Source organism: Argopecten irradians, chromosome 14 (genome assembly GCF_041381155.1).
Source record: "Argopecten irradians isolate NY chromosome 14, Ai_NY, whole genome shotgun sequence".
Lineage (NCBI taxonomy): Eukaryota > Metazoa > Mollusca > Bivalvia > Pectinida > Pectinidae > Argopecten > Argopecten irradians.
The window spans coordinates 30,168,411-30,194,008 of record NC_091147.1 but is presented as its reverse complement, the minus strand read 5'-3'; the positions used below and the strand labels follow the sequence as shown (position 1 = coordinate 30,194,008).

Genomic DNA, 25,598 nt, shown 5'->3' with positions numbered 1-25,598 from the left:
TAGTAGATTTTTTAAGCATTTTCAGCCCTAAAAAGTACCTGCACAAATTATACCAGTTTTTATGGTATATGATATTGGAATATATCCCAAACTTTTTATCATATTATTTGCCAATAACACTGTTATGATATCAGAAATATTTGATGGTCTACAACAAATGTTACATGAATTTTAACAATATTGCATAACATGGAAATTAGAACTTAATATCAGAAAGAAAAAAAATTGTGATATTCTCAAGACGTAAATCGGTACAACACCAGTTGATGTTATGGAATACAGAATTAGATTTATAAGAATTGTTTACATATCTAGGTAAAGAAAATAATGTTAATGGTAGCGTTTTTAAAGAAAGGGAAAAAACCTGCTGAACAAACAATTAAATCGGTGTTTGCTATTTATAAGAAATAAAGGAATGTATCTCTTCCTGTTCATCTTAAACTGAAAATATTTGATTCACTTGTAATGACAGTTTTATTATACTCATCAGAGGTATGGGGATTTGAAAATAAAAAATTTAGAAAAATTCATTTGTAATTTTGTAAAACAATCCTGAAGTTAAGAAAGTGTACAAACAATTTCATGGTCTATGGTGAGCTAACAAGTTATCCGGTTTGAATTGAAGTTCGGATACAATGTATATCAATCAACTTGCTGTTTTACAAAGGAATAATTACAAAACTTGTTAAGAGTAGACCAATTGACCAATTTATTCAAAAATCACATGGTAATATTGATAAGTCTTCAAGAGGACAGACATATTCTATATTTAAGACATTTTGACATAGAAAAGTTTGCCTCGTCTTTCTCTGCTGCAAAACAATACTTGTTAACTGATACTGTGGTCCCAGAAACTTGATGACAATAGTCATTAAGAATGGATATTTTCATTAACATCAAATTAACAAGGAAAATGCTAACGGTGTTATAAAAACATTTGACATATAACATCATAGGAAATATTAGAATGGGCTTCCAAGATTTTAGTATGTGTCTCTTATTTTACATCTTGGTGTCCAAGGAATCCTCAAAGTCCAAACTGGAAGGAACACCAGCCAAATTTATTTCTTATTGTACAAAACTACAGTAGTAATGACCTTAGAAATATATTCCTCCTATCCTCGAGACCGAGCCATTTAGTACTTTCAGTACTTTGATTATTATTATAATTATTATATATAATGTAAATTAATTATTTTTGCCTAATATCAGGTCGGGGAAAACCACCAACTTGCATATTATACGCTAACTAGAGTATTATAGCCCGATTGGAGTATGAATTTGTTACTAATAATAGATAAAATTGCTGAAATCTCAAATTTTGTTTGAACTAACCTAAGGTTTACCATATTATGATATAAAATTTTCCATAGATTCAAGAAGCTCCTCACAAATACACCTAATTTCTTTGTAGGAGTTGTCTTCATTGTTTTGCAGAATTGCTACTACACCGAAAACCAAAATGAGTCTGTTGCCTTGTTTTGGCTCCATGAAGACCTATAAAAACCAAGATTATGCAAAACTGAAAAAAGAATGCAAAGCGAAAGGAAATCTATTTATAGACTTAGAATTTCCACCAGATGACCGTTCCTTGTTTTATAGTCAAGGAAAGTTAGCTGATGTTGTGTGGAAAAGGCCAAAGGTAAGTATTAGAGAGGTTAAATATTTTGTCAGGCTTAATTCGCAGATTCCACTTGAAAATTTATTGTAATTTATGGGATGAAATGTTGTTTTCAGTTAATGTAGCTCTGGCCAACACTAGTAAAATTTTACATATAAACTGATCAGGTTTTCTATAACCTCAGGCCATCTGACCACATTTATTGTTAAAAGTAAACTTCTTTAAGCCAACAGAAATACAACATACATCAACAGACTTCATATATATGATCGGCAACTTGGTAAAAAGTTACCCATCAAGATCATCACTTCTGTGCATTTATATCAAGTCTGTAGATGTATCTCTGTTGACTTAAAGGCACACTATATTTAAATTTCCGAAATAAATAAAAAAAATTTTTAAACAATAATAATATAAGAAGATACTATCAAAGGTCTAAGATAATGCTATAATACCAAACAAATGAAAGATATCTCGGGTAATCTATGTTAATAATGTAGATTAATTTGATTCTGTTTTGCCATTTATTGCAGTGATCTGGCCATGGTAATTCAAATGACAGTAGGAAACATAAGATGACCCTCATTTTGAAAATGATCATTTTATTAATTTTCATTAAATTGTTTGGAAGCTAAAGATAAGTTGATAAGTTTAACGTCCCTACAAAATTATCAAACTCGTCTTACATTTACATTTTAAAAATATTGAAAGGTGTTTCGGTATCTTTAGATGGTCATTCCTGATTTGTGTCTGTACCTTATTATTGTATATTTCTGACAGCAAATCTGTGACAATCCCAAGCTGTTTGTGGAGGGCGCCAGTGCTGGAGATGTCACCCAGGGTCGCCTTGGTAACTGTTGGTTTGTTGCTGCCTCCTCCTGTCTATCTGCCAACAAAGATGTGTGGGATAGAGTGAGTATGTCATCCAAGGTCCAGCCTCCAGACATACCAGTCCAGCAGACAGTCATATAGCTACCATCCTTCTGTCCTACCATGGTCCAACCTCCAGCCATCTGTCATTCCTATCATCCTTCTGGCCTACCATGGTCCAGCCTCCAGCCATCTGGCATTCCTACCATCCTTCTGTCCTACCATGGTCCAACCTCCAGCCATCTGTCATTCCTATCATCTTTCTGTCCTACCATGTTCCAACCTCCAGCCGTCAGTCAGTCCTACCATCCTTCTGTCCTTCCATGGTCCAGCCTCAAGCCAATCTGATTAAAATTAGACTTGTAATTCCGCTCCACTACGATACTCTACGCTATGCTCCAATACAAGATCTAACAATGCTCCGTTCGAGGTCACCTCAGCATGACCTCTGGCCTAGAATAGGAACATCTCAGGACGTATTATTATCAGTTTACACTTCCAAATGAATCAACCACACTGAAGATTCCGTAGGCGACATGCTGATTGGCTAACCATAGGGGTCATGCTGAGGTGACCCCGAACAGGGCATTGTTAGATCTTGTATTGGAGCGTAACGTAGAGTATGGTAGTGGAGCGGAATTACAAGTCTAATTTTAATTAGATTGAGCCTCCAGCCATCTGTCATTCCTATCATCCTTATGTCCTATCATGGTCCAGCCTCCAGTCGTCAGTAAGTCCTATCATCCTTCTGTTCTAACATGGTCCAGCCGCCAGCCATCAGTTAGTCCTACCATTCTTCTGCCCTACCATGGTCCAGCCATCTGTCAGTCCTATCATTCTTCTGTCCTACCATGGTCCAGTCATCTGTCATTCCTACCATACTTCTGTCCTACCATGGTCCAGCCTCCAGCCATCTGGCATTCCTACCATACTTCTGTCCTACCATAGTTCAGCCTCCAGCTATCTGTCATTCCTATCATCCTTCTGGCCTACCATGGTCCAGCCTCAAGCCATCTGGCATTCCTACCATACTTCTGTCCTACCATAGTTCAGCCTCCAGTCATCTGTCATTCCTATCATCCTTCTGTCCTAACATGTTCCAACCTCCAGCCATCCAACCTCCAGCCATCTGTCCTACCATGGTCCAACCTCCAGCTGTCAGTCAGCCCTACTATCCTTCTGTTCTAACATGGTCCAGTCGTCAGTTAGTCCTACCATCCTTCTGTCCTACCATGGTCCAGTCTCCAGCCATCTGTCATTCCTATCATCCTTCTGTCCTAACATGGTCCAGTCTCCAGCCATCTGTCATTCCTATAATTCTTCTGTCCTACCATGGTCCAGCCTCCAGCTGTCAGTCAGTCCTACTATCCTTATGTCCTAACATGGTCCAGTCGTCAGTTAGTGCTACCATCTTTCTGTCCTAACATGGTCCAGTCGTCAGTTATTCCTACCATCCTTCTGTCCTACCATGGTCCAGTCTCCAGCCATCTGTCATTCCTACCATCCTTCTGTCCTAACATGGTCCAGTCTCCAGCCATCTGTCATTCCTATAATCCTTCTGTCCTACCATGGTCCAGCCTCCAGCTGTCAGTCAGTCCTTCTACCCTTCTGTTCTAACATGGTCCAGTCGTCAGTTAGTTCTACCATCCTGCTGTCCTAACATGGTCCAGCCATCTGTCAGTCCTATCAACCTTCTGTCCTCACATGGTCCAGCCTCCAGCTGTCAGTCAGTCCTACTATCCTTCTGTTCTAACATGGTCCAGTCGTCAGTTAGTCTTAGTCCTACCATCCTTCTGTCCTAACATGGTTCTGCCTCCAGCCATCAGTTAGTCCTACCATTCTTCTGTCCTATCATGGTCCAGCCTTCAACCGTCTGTCAGCTGTCTTACAATCCTTCTGTCTTACCATGGTCATATATTAATGGTAATCTAGGTACCATATATTACAGGTAATTCATGTTCCATATATCACAGGTAATTCCATGTACCATATTTACAGGTAATTCAGGTACCCTTTATTACAGGTAATTCCAGAATGGAAAGAACAGGAATGGGATGACAATGATGCAGACAAGTACCAAGGAATATTCCATTTTCGGTTCTGGAGATATGGAGAGTGGATTGATGTTGTTATTGATGACATGTTACCCACGATCAACAATGAACTGGTCTTCATTCATTCCCAGAGTAAGAATGAGTTTTGGAGTGCATTGCTGGAAAAAGCTTATGCAAAGTAAGTTGAGAGTTTGAGATAATGAGAACTATCATTAAATCATAACACACAGCTGATGGCGAGTGTGCCAGCTTTCTATGGAATCTTGTGTGTTTGTTATAGTTTAGTGTATTGAATTATTATAGGTTATTTGGCTGTTACGAGGCTCTTGATGGAGGAGAACTTGGTGAGGCTCTTGAAGATTTCACTGGTGGCGTGTCAGAGCAGGTTGACCTTCGTGGTCGCGACCTCGCTAACAAACCTGAAGAGCGTGCTGACTTGTTCGAGCGAATGAAGAAACAGATGGACCGGAAATCTCTGATGGCAGCTTCTATACCAGTATGTATTCACATAATGATCTAAGTCGTAGGTGAAATTTGATATTTTTGCTCTTCATGGACGAGGCAAACAACTAAATAAATAATAATATGCTTTTATGATGAACCCCTTTGCCCTTGATTACACATTTATATTCATCTAGTACAAAGGCTGGAATAGTCCATTTTGGGATTTCAAGGGAGAATGAGTTAAATGACTAAATAACATATATTTATCTGTGTGTGAAGGCTGAGAGCAGTGAGGAGATGGAGGCGTCAACAGACATTGGACTGGTCAAGGGTCATGCTTACGGAATCACTGCAGTAAAAAACATTCACCTGGAAGGATCTGGACTCTTCAGCTTCTTCAATAGAGAGAAAATTGCTATGGTCCGTCTGCGGAATCCCTGGGGAGAGAAGGAATGGAAGGGGGCGTTTAGTGATGGGTGTGTGCCATACCATCCAACTCTATGTTATGCTTTATAAATATGTTACTGTATTCGACCCAGTAAGTGCCCTTGTCCCTGTAAGCGCCCCTCTCTCCTTTTTGAAGCTCAAATTTCACTTACAGTAGTCCCCGTTATACCTTGTGTCCAGTGCCTATTTTGACGGTATAACAGAGATGGCGGTACAACAGGGTTTACAATCATAATTGATTGTGACCAAACTTTGATACATGCGGCTTCTGTTATTATGTTATTATTCTGTTATGGGACACAGATAGTCCCATTATGTTTTTGCAAAACTCTGCTAAGATGTAAATTAAGATCCCTATGAAATGTTTTTATCCCCCGTTGGCGGGGGGATATACAAATGGGTTCCGTCTGTCCGTCCGTACGAATGGTTTCCGGAGCATAACTCTAAAACCAGTAGAGATATTTCCACAAAACTTCATACACACATTGGTCTTATAGTCTAGTAGTGCCTTTTGCTATTTTTAGGTTTTCATTTTTTGCATTTTTTCCGTAACCATGGAAACATTGCTGAAAATATCATATTTTTGTACAAGGTTCGTTTCTGGAGCATAACTCTAAAACCAGAAGAGATATTTCCACAAAACTTACACATTGGTCTTATGGTCTAGAAGTGCCTTTTGCTATTTTAAGGTTTTCACTTTTTGTACTTTTTTCTGTAACCATGGAAACATTGCTGAAAATGGCAGATTTCTGTGTAAGAATCGTTTCCGGAGCACAACTCTAAAACCAGCAGAGATATTTCCATGAAACTTCATAGACACATTGTTCTTATGGTCTAGTAGTGCCTTTTGCTATTTTTAGGTTTTCATTTTTTGCACTTTTTCCGTAACCATGGAAACATTGCTGAAAATATCATATTTTTGTACCAGGTTCGTTTCTGCAGCATAGCTGGAAAACCGGTTGAGAATCATATTTTTGTACCAGGTTCGTTTCTGCAGCATAGCTGGAAAACCGGTTGAGATATATGCACGGAACTCCATAGGCACATTAGTCTTATGGTCTAGTAGTGCCTTTTGCTATTTTAAGGTTTTCACTTTTTGTACTTTTTCTGTAACCATGGAAACATTGTTGAAAATGGCAGATTTTTGTGTAAGAATCGTTTCCGGAGCACAACTCTAAAACCAGCAGAGATATTTCCATGAAACTTCATAGACACATTAGTCTTATGGTCTAGTAGTGCCTTTTGCTATTTTAAGGTTTTCACTTTTTGCACTTTTTTCTGTAACCATGGAAACATTGTTGAAAATGGCAGATTTTTGTGTAAGAATTGTTTCCGGAGCACAACTCTAAAACCAGCAGAGATATTTCCATGAAACTTCATAGACACATTGTTCTTATGGTCTTGTAGTTTCTTTTGCTATTTTTAGGTTTTCACTCTTTGTGCTTTTTTCTGTAACCATAGAAACATTGCTGAAAATATCATATTTTTGTAGCAGGTTCATTTCCGGAGCATAACTCTAAAACCAGCAGAGATATTTCCACTTCATAGACACATTCATTTTATGGTCTAGTAGTGCTATTATTAGGTTTTCATTTTTTGCACTTTTTCGTGGGTTTTTTTCATACACATAAGTCTCCACAATCAAACTTACTTCAGCTTTGATATCTCCATTGGCGGGGATCTGAATGACTATGTCCTTATTCATTTAGTATCTTTCTAATGAGGATGATTATATCAATTAGTAAAGAATTCTTGAAATAGTATGTGTTGATTTACATACCTAAAAATACCTCATGTATACATATATGTTCGATACCAGGATGGTAATCAAAATGATCATGGCTAAGAGTGAGGGTAGCTTTGAGTAATACAATGGAGAACTTGGATTAGAATTGTTGTGATTGGTATGGACTATCATTTAAAGGAAGAAAATGCTGGATTATGAGAATACCAAGAAGTCCAATGGGTGAAAATAGCCAGGTTTTGGTACACTGTAATCCAGGTAGCGTGTCTGACCCTTAAATAGGTTGGGTATGAATCTGATTGATACCATGTCCATAAAGGATTCGACTAATGGTCAAGGACTATCTCATTAAAATCTATTATTTGTAAGGCATCTTCTTCCACAGGGATCTTCTTCACAGAAGTGTTGTAATACTGTTATCTGTCACAACTGGTGTTGATTATTTTGGATTATAATTGCTGCCATGGGTCACCGTATGGACAATCACTAAAGGGGAGAAATGCTGGATTTAGAGAATTTTAAGGCACCCAAAATAGCTATGCAGGTTAAGGTTTTTAGCTCACCTGGCCCGAAGGGCCGGTGAGCTTATGTCATGGCGCGGCGTCCGTCGTCCGTCGTCCGTCCTTCGTCCTTCCGTCGTCCGTCCGTCAACATTTCCTTTAAATCGCTACTAGTCATAGAGTTCTGCATGGATTGTAACCAAATTTGGCCACAAACATCCTTTGGGGAAGGGGAACAGAACTTGTATAAATTTTGGCTCTGACCCCCCGGGGGCAGGAGGGGCGGAGCCCAATAGGGAAAATAAAGGTAAATCCTATAAAACGCTACTTGTCCTAGAGTTCTGCATGGATTGTAATCAAATTTGGCCAGAAACATCCTTGGCGGAAGGGGAACAGAACTTGTATAAATTTTGGCTCTGACCCCACGGGGGCAGGAGGGGTGGGGCCCAATAGGGGAAATAGAGGTAAATCCTATAAATCGCTACTTGTCCTAGAGTTCTGCATGGATTGTAACCAAATTTGGCCAGAAACATCCTTGGGGGAAGGGGAACAGAACTTGTATAAATTTTGGCTCTGACCCCCCGGGGGCAGGAGAGGCAGGGCCCAATAGGGGAAATAGAGGTAAATCCTATAAATCGCTACTTGTCCTAGAGTTCTGCATGGATTGTAACCAAATTTGGCCAGAAACATCCTTGGCGGAAGGGGAACAGAACTTGTATAAATTTTGGCTCTGACCCCACGGGGGCAGGAGGGGCGGGGCCCAATAGGGGAAATAGAGGTAAATCCTATAAATCGCTACTTGTCCTAGAGTTCTGCATGGATTGTAACCAAATTTGGCCAGAAACATCCTTGGCGGAAAGGGAACAGAACTTGTATAAATTTTGGCTCTGACCCTACGGGGGCAGGAGGGGCGGGGCCCAATAGGGGAAATAGAGGTAAATCCTATAAATCGCTACTTGTCCTAGAGTTCTGCATGGATTGTAACCAAATTTGGCCAGAAACATCCTAGGGGGAAGGGGAACAGAACTTGTATAAATTTTGGCTCTGACCCCACGGGGGCAGGAGGGGTGGGGCCCAATAGGGGAAATAGAGGTAAATCCTATTAATCGCTACTTGTCCTATAGTTCTGCATGGATTGTAACCAAATTTGGCCACAAACATCCTTGGGGGAAGGGGAACAGAACTTGTATAAATTTTGGCTCTGACCTCCTGGGGGCAGGAGGGGCGGGGCCCAATAGGGGAAATAGAGGTAAATCCTATAAATCGCTACTTGTCCTAGAGTTCTGCATGGATTGTAACCAAATTTGGCCACAAACATCCTTGGCGGAAGGGGAACAGAACTTGTATAAATTTTGGCTCTGACCCCCAGGGGGCAGGAGGGGCGGGGCCCAATAGGGGAAATAGAGGTAAATCCTATAAAACGCTACTTGTCCTAGAGTTCTGCATGGATTGTAACCAAATTTGGCCACAAACATCCTTGAGGGAAGGGGAACAGAACTTGTATAAATTTTGGCTCTGATCCCCCGGGGGCAGGAGGGGCGGGGCCCAATAGGGGAAATAGAGGTAAATCCTATAAATCGCTACTTGTCCTAGAGTTCTGCATGGATTGTAACCAAATTTGGCCAGAAACATCCTAGGGGGAAGGGGAACAGAACTTGTATAAATTTTGGCTCTGACCGCCTGGGGGCAGGAGGGGCGGGGCCAAATAGGGGAAATAGAGGTAAATACTATTAATCGCTACTTGTCCTAGAGTTCTGCATGGATTGTAACCAAATTTGGCCCAGAAACATCCTATTTGTATAAATTTTGGCTTTGACCCCTTGGAGCAGAAAGAGTGGGGCCCAATAGGGGAATTAGAGGTAAATATTCAAATTCCTTCAGAAAAAAAACAATGAACCTGTATTCAGAACATTCCTAGGCATTACAAACCAGGTGAGCGATACAGGCCCTCTGGGCCTCTTGTTATGAAGTATTTAGCAAATGACATTGAACTCCTCATTGATTTTGGATTATAATTGTTGTGATGGGTATGATGAAAAATCACTAAAAGGGGAAAATACTGGATTTAGAGAATTTCAAGAGGCACAATGGGCTGAAAAGTTATGTGATTATTATGACATTGCTATATTTTACAAAACTGGTAAATTATAAAGAACCCAACTATTACCGTAATATCTAAGTCATGATTTTCACAAATTTTGTTTAGTTCTCCAGAATGGAACAAAATCTCAAAAGATGACCGTGAGAAGATCGGACTCACATTTGAAGATGATGGAGAATTCTGGTAAAGTTTCATCAGATGGTGGGCTATTCAAATCGCCTTTCGTCCGTGGTCCGTCGTCCGTTAACAATTCTTGTTACCACTATTTCTCAGAAAGTTCTGAAGGGATCTATCTCAAATTTCATATGTCGGTTCCCCTAGGACCCTAGTTGTGCATATTGCATTTTGGGACGGATCGGTCAACAAGATGGCCGACAGGCGGCCATCTTGGATTTTGATAGTTAAAGTTTGTTACCGCTATTTCTCAAAAAGTACTGAAGGGATCTTTCTCAAATTTCATATGTCGGTTCCCCTAGGGCCCTAGTTGTGCATATTGCATTTTGGGACCGACTGGTCAACAAGGCGGCCATCTTGGATTTTAATGGTTGAAGTTTGTTACCACTATTTCCACCGACATGCGGCCATCTTGGATTTTGATAGTTAAAGTTTGTTACCGCTATTTCTCAAAAAGTGCTGAAGAGATCTTTCTCAAATTTCATATATAGGTTTCCCTAGGGCCCTAGTTGTGCATGTTGCATTTTGGGACCGATCGGTGAACAAGATGGCCGACAGGCGGCCATCTTGGATTTTGATAGTTAAAGTTTGTTACCGCTATTTCTCAAAAAGTACTGAAGGGATCTTTCTCAAATTTCATATGTCGGTTCCCCTAGGGCCCTAGTTGTGCATATTGCATTTTGGGACCGACTGGTCAACAAGGCGGCCATCTTGGATTTTAATGGTTGAAGTTTGTTACCACTATTTCTCAAAAAGTGCTAAAGGGATCTTTCTCAAATTTCATATACATGTTCCCCTAGGACCCTGGTTGTGCATATTGCATTTTGGGACCGATCGGTAAACAAGATGACCGACTGACGGCCATCTTGGATTTTGATAGTTAAAGTTTGTTATCGCTATTTCTCAGAAAGTACTGAAGGGATCTTTCTCAAATTCCATGCATAGTTTTCCCTTGTACCCTAGTTGTGCATAGTACATTTAAGGACTGATCCATAATGCCTTTCGGGACTGATCGGTAAACAAGATGGCAAACCGGCCGCCATCTTAGATCTCATTGTTAAAGTTTGTTACCACTATTTCTTAGAAAGTACTATAGCGATCTGTCTCAAATTTTATATGTAGTGTGTTTGAAAAAGTTTGAAAAGCAGGGAAAAGATCCCTCTTTCCATTGTCAGACATAGATCATTCTTTGGTGGGCGCCAAGATCCCTCTGGGATCTCTTGTTAAAAATTACTTTTTGTTTTAAGAATTATTCCATTTTCCTTTTTAAGGCATGAATAAAAATGTATAATGAATGTGTGTGTAACGGCCAAGTGGTATGACATAAACCACTGTAATCCAGGTAGCGTGTCTGACCCTTACACAGGCTGGGTATGAATCTGATTGATACCATGTCCATAAAGGACTTGACTAATGGTCAAGGACTATCTCATTAAAATCTATTATTTGTTATAAAGGTCTCTTGTAAGGCATCTTCTTCCACAGGGATCTTCTTCTTCACAGCAGCTGCAGCACCCACAAAGAATTCTTGAGTCATTTCAGTTTTCAAATATATGTCTAGTTTTCTTGGAGTTGTCTGCCCTTAGACCATTGTATTGTATTGATGCAACAAACTTTATTTACATAGGTATGAGGTTTCAAGATGATCTTGATATTAATAAACAGTCTATGTCACTGAGCCTATGATTCCTAATCAAATACAACCAAGAGTTAAAAAAAAGTTAGATAATTTTAATTATGATTAAAATATATTACATTACACATTGATAAAGTAATCCTGAGAGTCTGTTCCTTTCTCAACAGACTCTCATAATATATATCCTATGATTGCTTTACAAGGTTTCCTATATATATTTTACTAATAATTTACAATAAATTCAGTGTCTAGACATGTAAAAATAATTCCCTAAATGATTTCCCAGATTATTGTTGATGCTATCATTACATTTCCAAATATTGACAGAATAATATACCCATCCATCCAAAACAGACCTATACATTCTGAGAATTGTATTGATCTTTTTGATTCTGTGAAACAGCAATCATAGGTACGCTAAGCAAGCCTGAGCACATCAAGACAACAATAAGAATCAGCGGTGAAAATTAAATGCTGTTTTGTTACTTTCACACCCTGATTGAAGGTATAAAATAATAAAACACACATGTATAATAATTGTCACAACAATAATCGATGTGTACAGTTATGCAATCAGTGATGTTTTCCAATGTTTGCTTAGAGCTATTCGTTTTGATCTTGGTTCAGATCTTGTGTATTCCCGAAAATCACACACAACGCCTTCTTAATTTATTCCTCCGCAGTAGATTTTCTTAGTTTATCTATCTAGTTGAATGGTAAAAATTGATGCTATAAATGAGGATTAATCATGTTTGTTTTAATGATTTATATAAAAAATAAGATTAAAATGTGTTTGCAAAAGTCTTTTATTTGGTTGACCTTGCGAACTATATCTGTTTAAATTACCATGCTCTCTTGCATCTAGACATGTGAAATCTCGAGTTGCCTCACTTTAAACGTCATTGCTATTAGGCCTTTCATTGCATTTATAGCTACCTTTTAATTATTTAACTTTGATCAATTCAAACAAATACATATAGAAATTGTACATGTGGTGTCAATCTCTAGTCAACATTAATATTAATTCCATGTTTCTTTTTTTCTGAAAACATACTGCAGCAAACTGAAGTATATCTGATGAAATTACTACGCTCTCTTCCATCTAATCCAATGATATTAGATCTTGATATTGAGAAACTTCTGATGGGCAACAACATGTTAACTAAATTTAATTTAAATGAAAAAACCAATTCTTTTATTCCTTTGTTTGAGTCCTTCATTCACAGCATCTATGAATGGCCTTGGCACTTTGATTTATTTTTATCCAGGATGACTATGGAGGATTTCTGTCGATATTTTGTGCGAGCTGCGATTTGCTGCGTTGTCAACACCTCCATTTTTGCCTTTAGTAAGACTTGGCATGAAGGTCTAGCTCACAGTAAATGGGTGAAGCCAAACCGAGCTGGAGGCTGTCTTAACCACAAGGAGACTTTCCTTAACAACCCTCAGGTAATTACATTATCATTGACAGGTTACTTCAACGACACACAGGTAATTACATTATCATTTACAGGTTACTTGAACAACACACAGGTAATTACATTATCATTTACAGGTTACCTGAACAACACACATGTAATTACATTATCTTTACAGGTTATCTGAACAACACACAGGTAATTACATTATCATTTACAGGTTATCTGAACAACACACAGGTAATTACATTATCATTTACAGGTTACTTTAACGACACACAGGTAATTCCATTATCATTAACAGGTTACCCGAACGACACACAGGTAATTCCATTATCATTTACAGGTTACTTCAACGACACACAGGTAATTACATTATCATTTACAGGTTACTTTAACAACACACAGGTAATTACATTATCATTTACAGGTTACTTAAACGACACACAGGTAATTTCATTATCATTAACAGGTTACCCGAACGACACCCATTCACATACGTCACAGGTAATATAGGTTATATAGTGGACTCTACCTAATCACATAACAGTTATTGGAATATTTCAAGTTATTTACATATATTTACATTCACTTGCCACTTCTACTATACAAACTAACCAGGGCAAAGTGAAGTTTATGAGAGTATATAACTGACACTCAAAACATGACCATTATGGCATCACTAATGTTGACATGGTAACGTCAACTGGTACACAGTAAAAATGGATTAAAACGTTGTTGAATAACGATTTTCTTGTCTAACATTACTTAAACCATGTTAATGCAAAGAACCCAACATCATGAGAAAAAAAAAAGTAAATACAAATATTAAACTATCTTCCTGCAGAATCTATGGTCTACATAGATGCCAGAGCTTTGCAGATTTCTCTCTATATAGACCATTGATTCCATTGTATGATAGTTTAATACTTAAAATATTCTATGACTATGATCCCAATTTTTAGTGCGAGCACTATTGTTTTCCTTGTCGTGTGTGGAGTCTGTATAGGCGCTATATGCAGGTACCAACTGCGCACGTGATACCGGAAGTCACTGTCTTATACCGTTTAATAGATTTCGCCGTGATTTAGTAACACCAACCTTTCAAAAATAAGAGATACCATTCAGCAATGTTATTCTGTAAATTAACAATTTCAGTGACATTAAACAGTGTTAAACATGTGTATTTTGTGTAAACTTTAAGCGGCGTATCATACAAACTCTTGCATAGGTCATGATATTCTAAGCATCTGATCAACTTTGGAAACCTCCGGAACAATATAATGCGAATCAGGTTTATGTAGTCAATGAAAGAAAGTGACGAAACAGATAATTTTTGCAACCGACCAAAGACATCTACAGTCCCCCTGCTCGATTCGTTCTGAAAAACGGCTACCGGTGTAAGCCGGTCACGTGACCGGGAGATCTGGCAAAACAAGCATAACCGGCCTATTCCATTATTGCGGACATTTCTTCAGAGCTTTAGTAACGTTTTGATTTTTGAAAATCTATTGTGTTGAAGTTTCTTATGAAATAGAAAACATATATGGTGGCCTATTTCGGCCATGGCGAATTATCGCTCCTCACAAAATCGCTCCGCACGTTCCAGTTGTAATGCACATTTGATGTAATGCATGGTGCATTGCAATTTGTATTGTAGGATTATATAATATAATATGAGAGAATTTTCTAGCATTATAGCTTGGAATTTAATTACACATCACAAGACAATACGCGAAGTAAAATTGAGATAATGCGCGGATTGACACTGCAACAAAAATATACTGTCGGTGCGACAAATTTTATTTTCTCGCTTATGCGACAGAGCGATATGTTTGTTTTATCGCACAGTCACGTGAGATCGGCAGGGTATTTTTGTGCTCCAAGCACTGTCGCTCCTACCTACTGTTGTAGCGGAAAAGATATCACCTTCTGACTGACTTTTTTTTTAAAAGTCAGTCAGAAGGTGATATCTTTTCCGCTACAACAGTAGCTATGTCGCTCCATGCATTGTTGCAATGGGCCACACGCCAATTATTATTTGTTCAAACTAAAATTAAAGAGATCGCTGAAGCACTGATTAGTAAAACATGAGTTATATTAATAAATATATACCTTGAATTGATACCCTGGTATGGTAATGTTGTAAGTTTATGTAAACTATTATATTAATTTATATCTTACTACATGCCACCAGTAGAATTCTTCTTCTCATGTCTTGACCTACAAATGTAGGAATTAACAGAATGCCCTGACAATCATATTCACTTTTTAGCATTATTTCTGAATTATGTATTTACGATGTACATGTAGGTATGATACTGTACAAATAAATCTATTTTCTTATGTTTCACTCTGAATTACATGTCATTGTGCTTGACGAAAACAATTCATTAAAACTTTAAATGTGTTGCTTTCGAAAGTGTAAAATCTTAAAATAAACCTTAAAATATATTTTTATTGTTATTGATAAACAGTCCTAAAGAAGTCAATAAAATTTCATATACTTGGAATAAAACATTCAATTTTTATATACATGACTTAAACAAATTTTATTGTAATCAGACTATCAGAATGTACATGCGCATGCAGGCATTCGGTTCTATAAAATGATGTGACACCTTACATATTACATTATAGAGAGAAAAAAATATCTATAGAGCCAAATGCCTGGGGTACATATATCTTAGTCTATACATCACATCTTTTTCGATGTATTCGCTTCATAAATGAATATCTACATACCTGTGCATATCAAAAGATGTTTCAATTCCTGTCCGTTAATGAATACAACAAGAAAATCATAATGTTTGGAGAATTTATGTCTGAACGGAATGAGTTTTGTTCAAAGAGAGTTTCGTCAACAAATATCTAACCTTTATTCCGCCATCTTGCGCCGGTATTAGCCGGTGAATCAAAACCGGCTGATCCGGCGTACGCCGATCGCGCAACCGGCGCACTTTTTCTTTGAATCGAGCGACTTAGCCGCCTCGCCGGGTCGCCGGCGGGCGCCCGCTCTTGACGAATCGAGCAGGGGTAGTGTTACTCAGCAGATTATATTTAATTTATCACATCATCCTAGGTCCTAGGTATACATATGCATTGTACTACCTATGGCTTACTAACCCCAGTGACCATAGACCACATTTGCTACGGTTCTAATAAATATTTATAAAATCACTCGCCTTATGTTAGAGAAACAGAATGAAAAAAAACACAACATTATACAATATCTGTCCGGGTGCCTGAGCTCTAGATCTGTCGTACCCAGAAAGGCATTCAAGCATGACACAGGTAAGTCGCCACATGCACAGAGACTAAACAGTGCTGTAGCGGACGTCTATTTTGAACAGCGAAACAAGTCTATCGTAACAATATCAATAAGATAACAAATAAACTTGTAAGTAACAAAGAACACAATTAACAAAGTTTAAAGTAATTTCACATTTATAGTTCTGATGAAGTAATTTAAAGGAAATTATTTATTACAATACATCAAGGACTTAAACCATCTCCCAAGGATAATGAGCGATAGTGCTACGTATACCTTTTGCCGAGGATGATTTCATATAGGCTTGTGAGTATAATTAGGTGTTACAGTTTTGTACGTGCAAAATATCTCACCGCAGGAGCCTTGTACATGTAGATTCATATAGTTCTTGAAATTAAGGTTTTAGGAAGTATCTTTATCTTTGTTTTTCAACTCTGTGTTTGCATCAACTTTTTACAAGACCTCCGCTTATTGGAATAAGATATCTAAGAAATAAATTGGATATTCAGACACCCCTTACAATGAAGTTAAGGGAGGGGGTGTTGGTATACTGGGTTGTCTGCTTGTCTGTCTTTCAATACGAGATTCTTTTCCAGGCTAAAACTTAGAAAAACATTTAAAGCAGCTCTTTCAAACTTTATGTATATATCAGACAAGTGCCCTAGTTGTGCCTTTTGTTATTGCAGACCTTCCATTTTTGGTATTTTTTACTGTCACCATGGAAACTTGGTCAAAAATACCAAATTACTGTTTCCTTTCGTTTCTGCGTTATAACTCCAAAACCGTTCAACACAGCTCCTTTAAACTTTTTGTATATATCAGGCAAGTGCCCTTATTGTGCCTTTTGCTATTGCAAATTTCAAATATTTGGCATTTCTTTTATATACATGTTTTTGGGTTTTCATACCAAATGTGGGGTGTGGGTGATAATGCCATGCTGTGTGGCTCCGTGAAGTCTTTAGATGTGGCATTTTAATGCTAAAGTTTATAACTTGATATGTATGTATAAGTGTGTTGTACGGGGTAGTCTAAACTGTGGCCATCTTTTGTTGTTACAGTTTACATTTGACATCACAGATAAAGAAGACGAGCCAATGTTCCAACTAATTCAGAAAAGTACACGTGGAGCTGGAGGAAGTCGAAACATCACCATTGGCTTCTCAATTGTCAAGGTAAGCTCTCACTATCAGCTTCTCAATTATCAAGGTAGGCTTTCACCATTGGGTTCTCAATTGTCAAGGTAGGCTCTCACCAATGGCTTCTCAATTGTAAAGGTAGGCTCTCACCATTGGCTTCTCAATTGTCAAGGTAGGCTCTCACCATTGGCTTCTCAATTGTCAAGGTAGGCTCTCACCATTGGCTTCTCAATTGTCAAGGTAGGCTCTAACCATTGGCTTCTCAATTGTCAAGGTAGGCTCTCACTAATGGCTTCTCAATTGTCAAGGTAGGCTCTCACCATCGGCTTCTCAATTGTCAAGTTAGGCTCTAATCATTGGCTTCTCAATTGTCAAGGTAGGCTCTCACCATCAGCTTCTCAATTGTCAAGGTAGGCTCTCACCATTGGCTTTTTGATTGTCAAGGTAGGCTCTCACCATTGGCTTCTCAATTGTCAAGGTAGGCTCTAATCATTGGCTTCTCAATTGTCAAGGTAGGCTCTCACTAATGGCTTCTCAATTGTCAAGGTAGGCTCTCACCATTGGCTTCTCAATTGTCAAGGTAGGCTCTCACCATCGGCTTCTCAATTGTCAAGTTAGGCTCTAATCATTGGCTTCTCAATTGTCAAGGTAGGCTCTCACCATCAGCTTCTCAATTGTCAAGGTAGGCTCTCACCATTGGCTTCTCAATTGTCAAGGTAGGCTCTAACCATTGGCTTCTCAATTGTCAAGGTAGGCTCTAATCATTGGCTTCTCAATTGTCAAGGTAGGCTCTCACTAATGGCTTCTCAATTGTCAAGGTAGGCTCTCACCATTGGCTTCTCAATTGTCAAGGTAGGCTCTCACCATCAGCTTCTCAATTGTCAAGTTCGGCTCTAATCATTGGCTTCTCAATTGTCAAGGTAGGCTCTCACCATCAGCTTCTCAATTGTCAAGGTAGGCTCTCACCATTGGCTTCTCAATTGTCAAGGTAGGCTCTAACCATTGGCTTCTCAATTGTCAAGGTAGGCTCTCATCATCGGCTTCTCAATAGTCAAGGTAGGCTCTCACCATCGACTTTTCAATTGTCAAGGTAGGCTCTCACCATCGACTTCTCAATTGTCAAGGTAGGCTCTCACCATCGACTTCTCAATTGTCAAGGTAGGCTCTCACCATTGGCTTATCAATTGTCAAGGTAAGCTCTCACCATTGGCTTTTCAATTGTCAAGGTAGGCTCTCACCATAAGGTAGGCTCTCACCATCGACTTTTCAATTATCAAGGTAGACTCTCACCATCGGCTTTTCAATTATCAAGGTAGGCTCTCACCATTGGCTTCTCAATTGTCAAGGTTGGCTTGGGGATAAATGCTTGGATATACTAAGAACTTGCTCAATGGAACATATTAAAGCTTTAAATACAGTATCTTTATTTACAGAGACTAAGGTGTTTGAGAATTGTTTGTTCAATTCATGGAATTGATTATGATCGAGTCAAACTTAGTTAGAATTATCAAAATGAGATAGCAGTTGAACGTTATGAACAAATTAATTAACATGATAAGATATCTGAAAGGAAAGACGGCATTTTGTTGCAACACATTAATGTGTCATGAATTTTAGCTATTTCCAATTGTAAATCAATTGTGATAATTACTAAATAAACCAATTGATCAATACAGACCCTGTAGGCCTGTTGTTTTGATGTTCTATTTGATTTTGATATCAGAACAGACTGCCATCCCTCCGTGACATTGTTGTATCTATAACACCATAATTAGGTTCCTGGTGAATAATTGTGAATTGAACTTTGTGAATTGTTTAGGTTGAGGAAAATCGACGTTACCGTATGCATGACATGAGTCAACAGGAAATGGTCACGTCCAGCTCGTTCAGGGATAGTCGCGCCATTTTCCTTCGCCATAAATTAACCAAAGGGCGTTACGCTGTTGTGGCCTGTACCTTCGACCCTGGAAATGAGTGCGACTTCCTGTTTAGGATGTACACAAGTTCAGGAAATAATTTCAAGTAAGCTCTCTTTACAAATTTAATGCATCATCATCATTAAAGGGTTTGCGACACAAAAAGTGATTACATGTTTTTGTCTATAGTTTGGTTTTCTGAAATCCTGACCGAAAATCTATTACACTCCCGGAATTGTGTGTACATATAGCGAGGTATGGGGTAAAGCATGGACGCATCTCGGCAGCTTTTTGATATGCAAAAAAAATATTGCTATAATGAGGCAGAGTTGCTACTTTGTGAATGGTTCACTCATGAAGAATGATCATATGATCATAAACAATGGTGTAAGAGCGGAATATCTAAAATGAAACATGTATGGAATAATACAGAAAGCAGATTTATAACTTCCGAAGCACTACAGAATAAATTAATCAACAGACATAACTGGATATCAGAATTTGCTAAAATAAAGAATGCAATAGCTAGAAACTGGTTACAAATCTTAGAAAACCAACAAGAAAATGCCCAAGAAATTACTAAGATCACGGACGATCTATGTCTAATATACAATGAGAAAATTATAAATACACTTAGGACCTCAAAAGTTTTTAAACACATTCTGTATAGCAATAGCTCAAAAACTAAACAAATGAACAAATAGGAACACTACTTTAATAACGAGGATATGAATTGGGAACTAATTTGGCAAACAATCAAATATTCAATAGCAGATAAAAAATGTAAGGATTTTCAATGGAAACTTATACAAAGAATAGTAAGCACAGAACACAAACTTAAACTAATGAAGAAATCAAACGGCCTATGTACATTCTGTAAAATTAATGAAGAAACCTTAACTCATTTATTTTATTCGTGCCCAAAAATTGAATTACTATGGCAAAAAATTAAAAATGTCATTATAAGGCTATTTAACTTACCCCCAAATTATATTATGGAAGAAAAACACATTATGTTAGGACTGAATACTTATTTCAACAAGGAACAGCAAATCATTACCAGTTTTATCATAATGACAACAAAATGGTGGATTTGGAAAACAAAAAATATTATTAAATATCAAAACACTGATCATGACGAAAATTTTATATTCAGACACACTAAAAATAATTTAATCAGAACAGCAAACATTTTTGGATTGGATGGGACATTGGAAAAATTGACTACGATACTAGAAAATGAAGTGTGATTGTAATAGAATGAGAGAATGTAGAATGAGTCAATGAGAGGGATGTAAAAAAATATACAACCTAACAAGCATTAAGGAAATATTAGACATTATATTGAATGAAATAGGAGTAAGTAAGAGATCGATAGTATTAGTGTAATTGTAATAAAAATGAGAGAGAATGAGATATATTTGTACAACGAAAGGAAATAATAGTGCGATAATATGCTGAAGTTAAGATGATCATATAACAAAATGCTTAAAAAAAATGAGAGATGAGAAAGTTAGTGAATGATGAATATGTACAAGTTGTTTATATGTAAAATGTTTTTATGCAATAAAATAAAAAAAAATAAAAAAGAATGATCATATGTTTATTTGTTTGAGGGAGCATATTCCTGCAAATCTACGTATTTATTTCTATTTGTTTAAGGGCGCTGATTCATGAAAAACCACAGAAAAGCTGGTGGCAGTGTTGTGGTGGAAATGTCCAGTTGGTGACCAGGGTCAAGGTCATGAGGGCAGAGGGGCTGGAGCGTCAGGAAAGGACAGGTAATATGTCAAAGGTCATTTGTCTGTGGTGTAAAGGTAACAGGTCAAAGGTCATTTGTATGTGGTCTACAAGTAACATGTCAAAGGTAATTGTCTGGTATACAGGTAACATGTCAAAGGTCATTTGTCTGTGGTCTACAGGTAACATCTCAAAAGTCATTTTTATGCGGTCTACAGGTAACATGTCAACAGTCATTTGTCTGGTCTACAGGTAACATATCAAAGATCATTTGTGGTCTACAGGTAACATGTCAACAGTCATTTGTCTGGTCTACAGGTAACATGTCAACAGTAATTTGTCTGTGGTCTACAGGTAACATGTCAAAGGTCATTTGTCTGTGGTCTACAGGTAACATGTCAAAGGTCATTTGTCTGTGGTCTACAGCTAACATATCAAAGGCCATTTGTCTGTGGTCTACAGGTAACATGTCACAGGTCATTTGTCTGTGGTCTACAGGTAACATGTCAAAGGTCATTTGTATGGGTCTACAGGTAACATGTCAAAAGTCATTTGTCTGGTCTACAGGTAACATGTCAACAGTAATTTGTCTGTGGTCTACAGGTAACATCTCAAAAGTCATTTGTATGCGGTCTACAGGTAACATGTCAAGGAGCTGACCCTACTGTATAGTTATGTCTGTGTGTTGGTGACAGGGTGACCACTGTATGTCAATGCGTATAGTTTGTCTACAGGAGCTGACCCTACTGTTAGTTATGTCTGTTTTTGTGACAGGAGCTGACCCCTACTGTATAGTTATGTCTGTTGTTTGGTGACAGGAGCTGACCCCTACTGTATATTATGTTGTTGTTTAATGTATGTATAGTGTATGTCGTTGTTGGTACAGGAGCTGACCCCTACTGTATAGTTATGTCTGTTTGTTTGGTGACAGGAGCTGACCCCTACTGTATAGTTATGTCTGTTTGTTTGGTGACAGGAGCTGACCCCTACTGTATAGTTATGTCTGTTTGTTTGGTGACAGGAGCTGACCCCTACTGTATAGTTATGTCTGTCTGTTTGGTGACAGGAGCTGACCCCTACTGTATAGTTATGTCTATTGTTTGGTGACAGGAGCTGACCCCTACTGTATAGTTATGTCTGTCTGTTTGGTGACAGGAGCTGACCCCTACTGTATAGTTATGTCTGTTTGTTTGGTGACAGGAGCTGACCCCTACTGTATAGTTATGTCTTGTCTGTTTGTTGACAGGAGCTGACCCCTACTGTATAGTTATGTCTGTTTGTTTGGTGACAGGAGCTGACCCCTACTGTATAGTTATGTCTGTTGTTTGGTGACAGGAGCTGACCCCTACTGTATAGTTATGTCTGTTTGTTTGGTGACAGGAGCTGACCCCTACTGTATAGTTATGTCTGTTTGTTTGGTGACAGGAGCTGACCCCTACTGTATAGTTATGTCTGTTTGTTTGGTGACAGGAGCTGACCCCTACTGTATAGTTATGTCTGTTTGTTTGGTGACAGGAGCTGACCCCTACTGTATAGTTATGTCTATTTTTTGTTTGTTTGGTGACAGGAGCTGACCCCTACTGTATAGTTATGTCTGTTTGTTTGGTGACAGGAGCTGACCCCTACTGTATAGTTATGTCTATTGTTTGGTGACAGGAGCTGACCCCTACTGTATAGTTATGTCTGTTTGTTTGGTGACAGGAGCTGACCCCTACTGTATAGTTATGTCTGTTTGTTTGGTGACAGGAGCTGACCCCTACTGTATAGTTATGTCTGTTTGTTTGGTGACAGGAGCTGACCCCTACTGTATAGTTATGTCTGTCTGTTTGTTGACAGGAGCTGACCCCTACTGTATAGTTATGTCTGTTTGTTTGGTGACAGGAGCTGACCCCTACTGTATAGTTATGTCTGTCTGTTTGGTGACAGGAGCTGACCCCTACTGTATAGTTATGTCTGTTTGTTTGGTGACAGGAGCTGACCCCTACTGTATAGTTATGTCTGTTTGTTTGGTGACAGGAGCTGACCCCTACTGTATAGTTATGTCTATTGTTTGGTGACAGGAGCTGACCCCTACTGTATAGTTATGTCTGTTTGTTTGGTGACAGGAGCTGACCCCTACTGTATAGTTATGTCTGTTTGTTTGGTGACAGGAGCTGACCCCTACTGTATAGTTATGTCTGTTTGTTTGGTGACAGGAGCTGACCCCTACTGTATAGTTATGTCTGTTTGTTTGGTGACAGGAGCTGACCCCTACTGTATAGTTATGTCTGTTTGTTTGGTGACAGGAGCTGACCCCTACTGTATAGTTATGTCTGTTTGTTTGGTGACAGGAGCTGACCCCTACTGTATAGTTATGTCTGTTTGTTTGGTGACAGGAGCTGACCCCTACTGTATAGTTATGTCTGTCTGTTTGGTGACAGGAGCTGACCCCTACTGTATAGTTATGTCTGTCTGTTTGGTGACAGGAGCTGACCCCTACTGTATAGTTATGTCTGTCTGTTTGGTGACAGGAGCTGACCCCTACTGTATAGTTATGTCTGTATGTTTGGTGACAGGAGCTGACCCCTACTGTATAGTTATGTCTGTTTGTTTGGTGACAGGAGCTGACCCCTACTGTATAGTTATGTCTATTGTTTGGTGACAGGAGCTGACCCCTACTGTATAGTTATGTCTATTGTTTGGTGACAGGAGCTGACCCCTACTGTATAGTTATGTCTGTCTGTTTGGTGACAGGAGCTGACCCCTACTGTATAGTTATGTCTGTATGTTTGGTGACAGGAGCTGACCCCTACTGTATAGTTATGTCTGTTTGTTTGGTGACAGGAGCTGACCCCTACTGTATAGTTATGTCTGTTGTTTGGTGACAGGAGCTGACCCCTACTGTATAGTTATGTCTGTCTGTTTGGTGACAGGAGCTGACCCCTACTGTATAGTTATGTCTGTATGTTTGGTGACAGGAGCTGACCCCTACTGTATAGTTATGTCTGTGATGTTTGGTGACAGGAGCTGACCCCTACTGTATGTTTGGTTTGACAGGAGCTGACCCCTACTGTATAGTTATGTCTGTATGTTTGGTGACAGGAGCTGACCCCTACTGTATAGTTATGTCTGTATGTTTGGTGACAGGAGCTGACCCCTACTGTATAGTTATGTCTGTTGTTTGGTGACAGGAGCTGACCCCTACTGTATAGTTATGTCTGTATGTTTGGTGACAGGAGCTGACCCCTACTGTATAGTTATGTCTGTATGTTTGGTGACAGGAGCTGACCCCTACTGTATAGTTATGTCTGTTTGTTTGGTGACAGGAGCTGACCCCTACTGTATAGTTATGTCTGTCTGTTTGGTGACAGGAGCTGACCCCTACTGTATAGTTATGTCTGTTTGTTTGGTGACAGGAGCTGACCCCTACTGTATAGTTATGTCTGTTTGTTTGGTGACAGGAGCTGACCCCTACTGTATAGTTATGTCTATTGTATAGTTATGTCTGTTTGTTTGGTGACAGGAGCTGACCCCTACTGTATAGTTATGTCTGTATGTTTGGTGACAGGAGCTGACCCCTACTGTATAGTTATGTCTGTTTGTTTGGTGACAGGAGCTGACCCCTACTGTATAGTTATGTCTGTTTGTATGGTGACAGTTTGGTGACAGGAGCTGACCCCTACTGTATAGTTATGTCTGTTTGTTTGGTGACAGGAGCTGACCCCTACTGTATAGTTATGTCTGTATGTTTGGTGACAGGAGCTGACCCCTACTGTATAGTTATGTCTGTTTGTTTGGTGACAGGAGCTGACCCCTACTGTATAGTTATGTCTGTTTGTTTGGTGACAGGAGCTGACCCCTACTGTATAGTTATGTCTGTTTGTTTGGTGACAGGAGCTGACCCCTACTGTATAGTTATGTCTGTTTGTTTGGTGACAGGAGCTGACCCCTACTGTATAGTTATGTCTGTTTGTTTGGTGACAGGAGCTGACCCCTACTGTATAGTTATGTCTGTCTGTTTGGTGACAGGAGCTGACCCCTACTGTATAGTTATGTCTGTTTGTTTGGTGACAGGAGCTGACCCCTACTGTATAGTTATGTCTGTCTGTTTGGTGACAGGAGCTGACCCCTACTGTATAGTTATGTCTGTCTGTTTGGTGACAGGAGCTGACCCCTACTGTATAGTTATGTCTGTCTGTTTGGTGACAGGAGCTGACCCCTACTGTATAGTTATGTCTGTCTGTTTGGTGACAGGAGCTGACCCCTACTGTATAGTTATGTCTGTTGTTTGGTGACAGGAGCTGACCCCTACTGTATAGTTATGTCTGTCTGTTTGGTGACAGGAGCTGACCCCTACTGTATAGTTATGTCTGTTGTTTGGTGACAGGAGCTGACCCCTACTGTATAGTTATGTCTGTTTGTTTGGTGACAGGAGCTGACCCCTACTGTATAGTTATGTCTGTTTGTATGGTGACAGGAGCTGACCCCTACTGTATAGTTATGTCTGTATGTTTGGTTACAGGAGCTGACCCCTACTGTATAGTTAT

General features: G+C 38.9%; 1 protein-coding gene across 1 annotated transcript in view; it reads left to right on the top strand.

The window, feature by feature from the left end:
- LOC138307147 (calpain-5-like) overlaps positions 1-25,598 on the top strand; it is a 39,500-nt gene that overhangs the window by 10,072 nt on the left and 3,830 nt on the right. The window contains exons 2-11 of the mRNA XM_069247777.1: positions 1,438-1,642; positions 2,402-2,533; positions 4,515-4,723; positions 4,849-5,041; positions 5,269-5,465; positions 9,887-9,964; positions 12,860-13,040; positions 17,339-17,452; positions 19,236-19,438; positions 20,995-21,113. Of these exons, the coding sequence (XP_069103878.1) occupies positions 1,438-1,642; positions 2,402-2,533; positions 4,515-4,723; positions 4,849-5,041; positions 5,269-5,465; positions 9,887-9,964; positions 12,860-13,040; positions 17,339-17,452; positions 19,236-19,438; positions 20,995-21,113 (1,631 nt within the window). The remainder of the gene's footprint in view (positions 1-1,437; positions 1,643-2,401; positions 2,534-4,514; positions 4,724-4,848; positions 5,042-5,268; positions 5,466-9,886; positions 9,965-12,859; positions 13,041-17,338; positions 17,453-19,235; positions 19,439-20,994; positions 21,114-25,598) is intronic.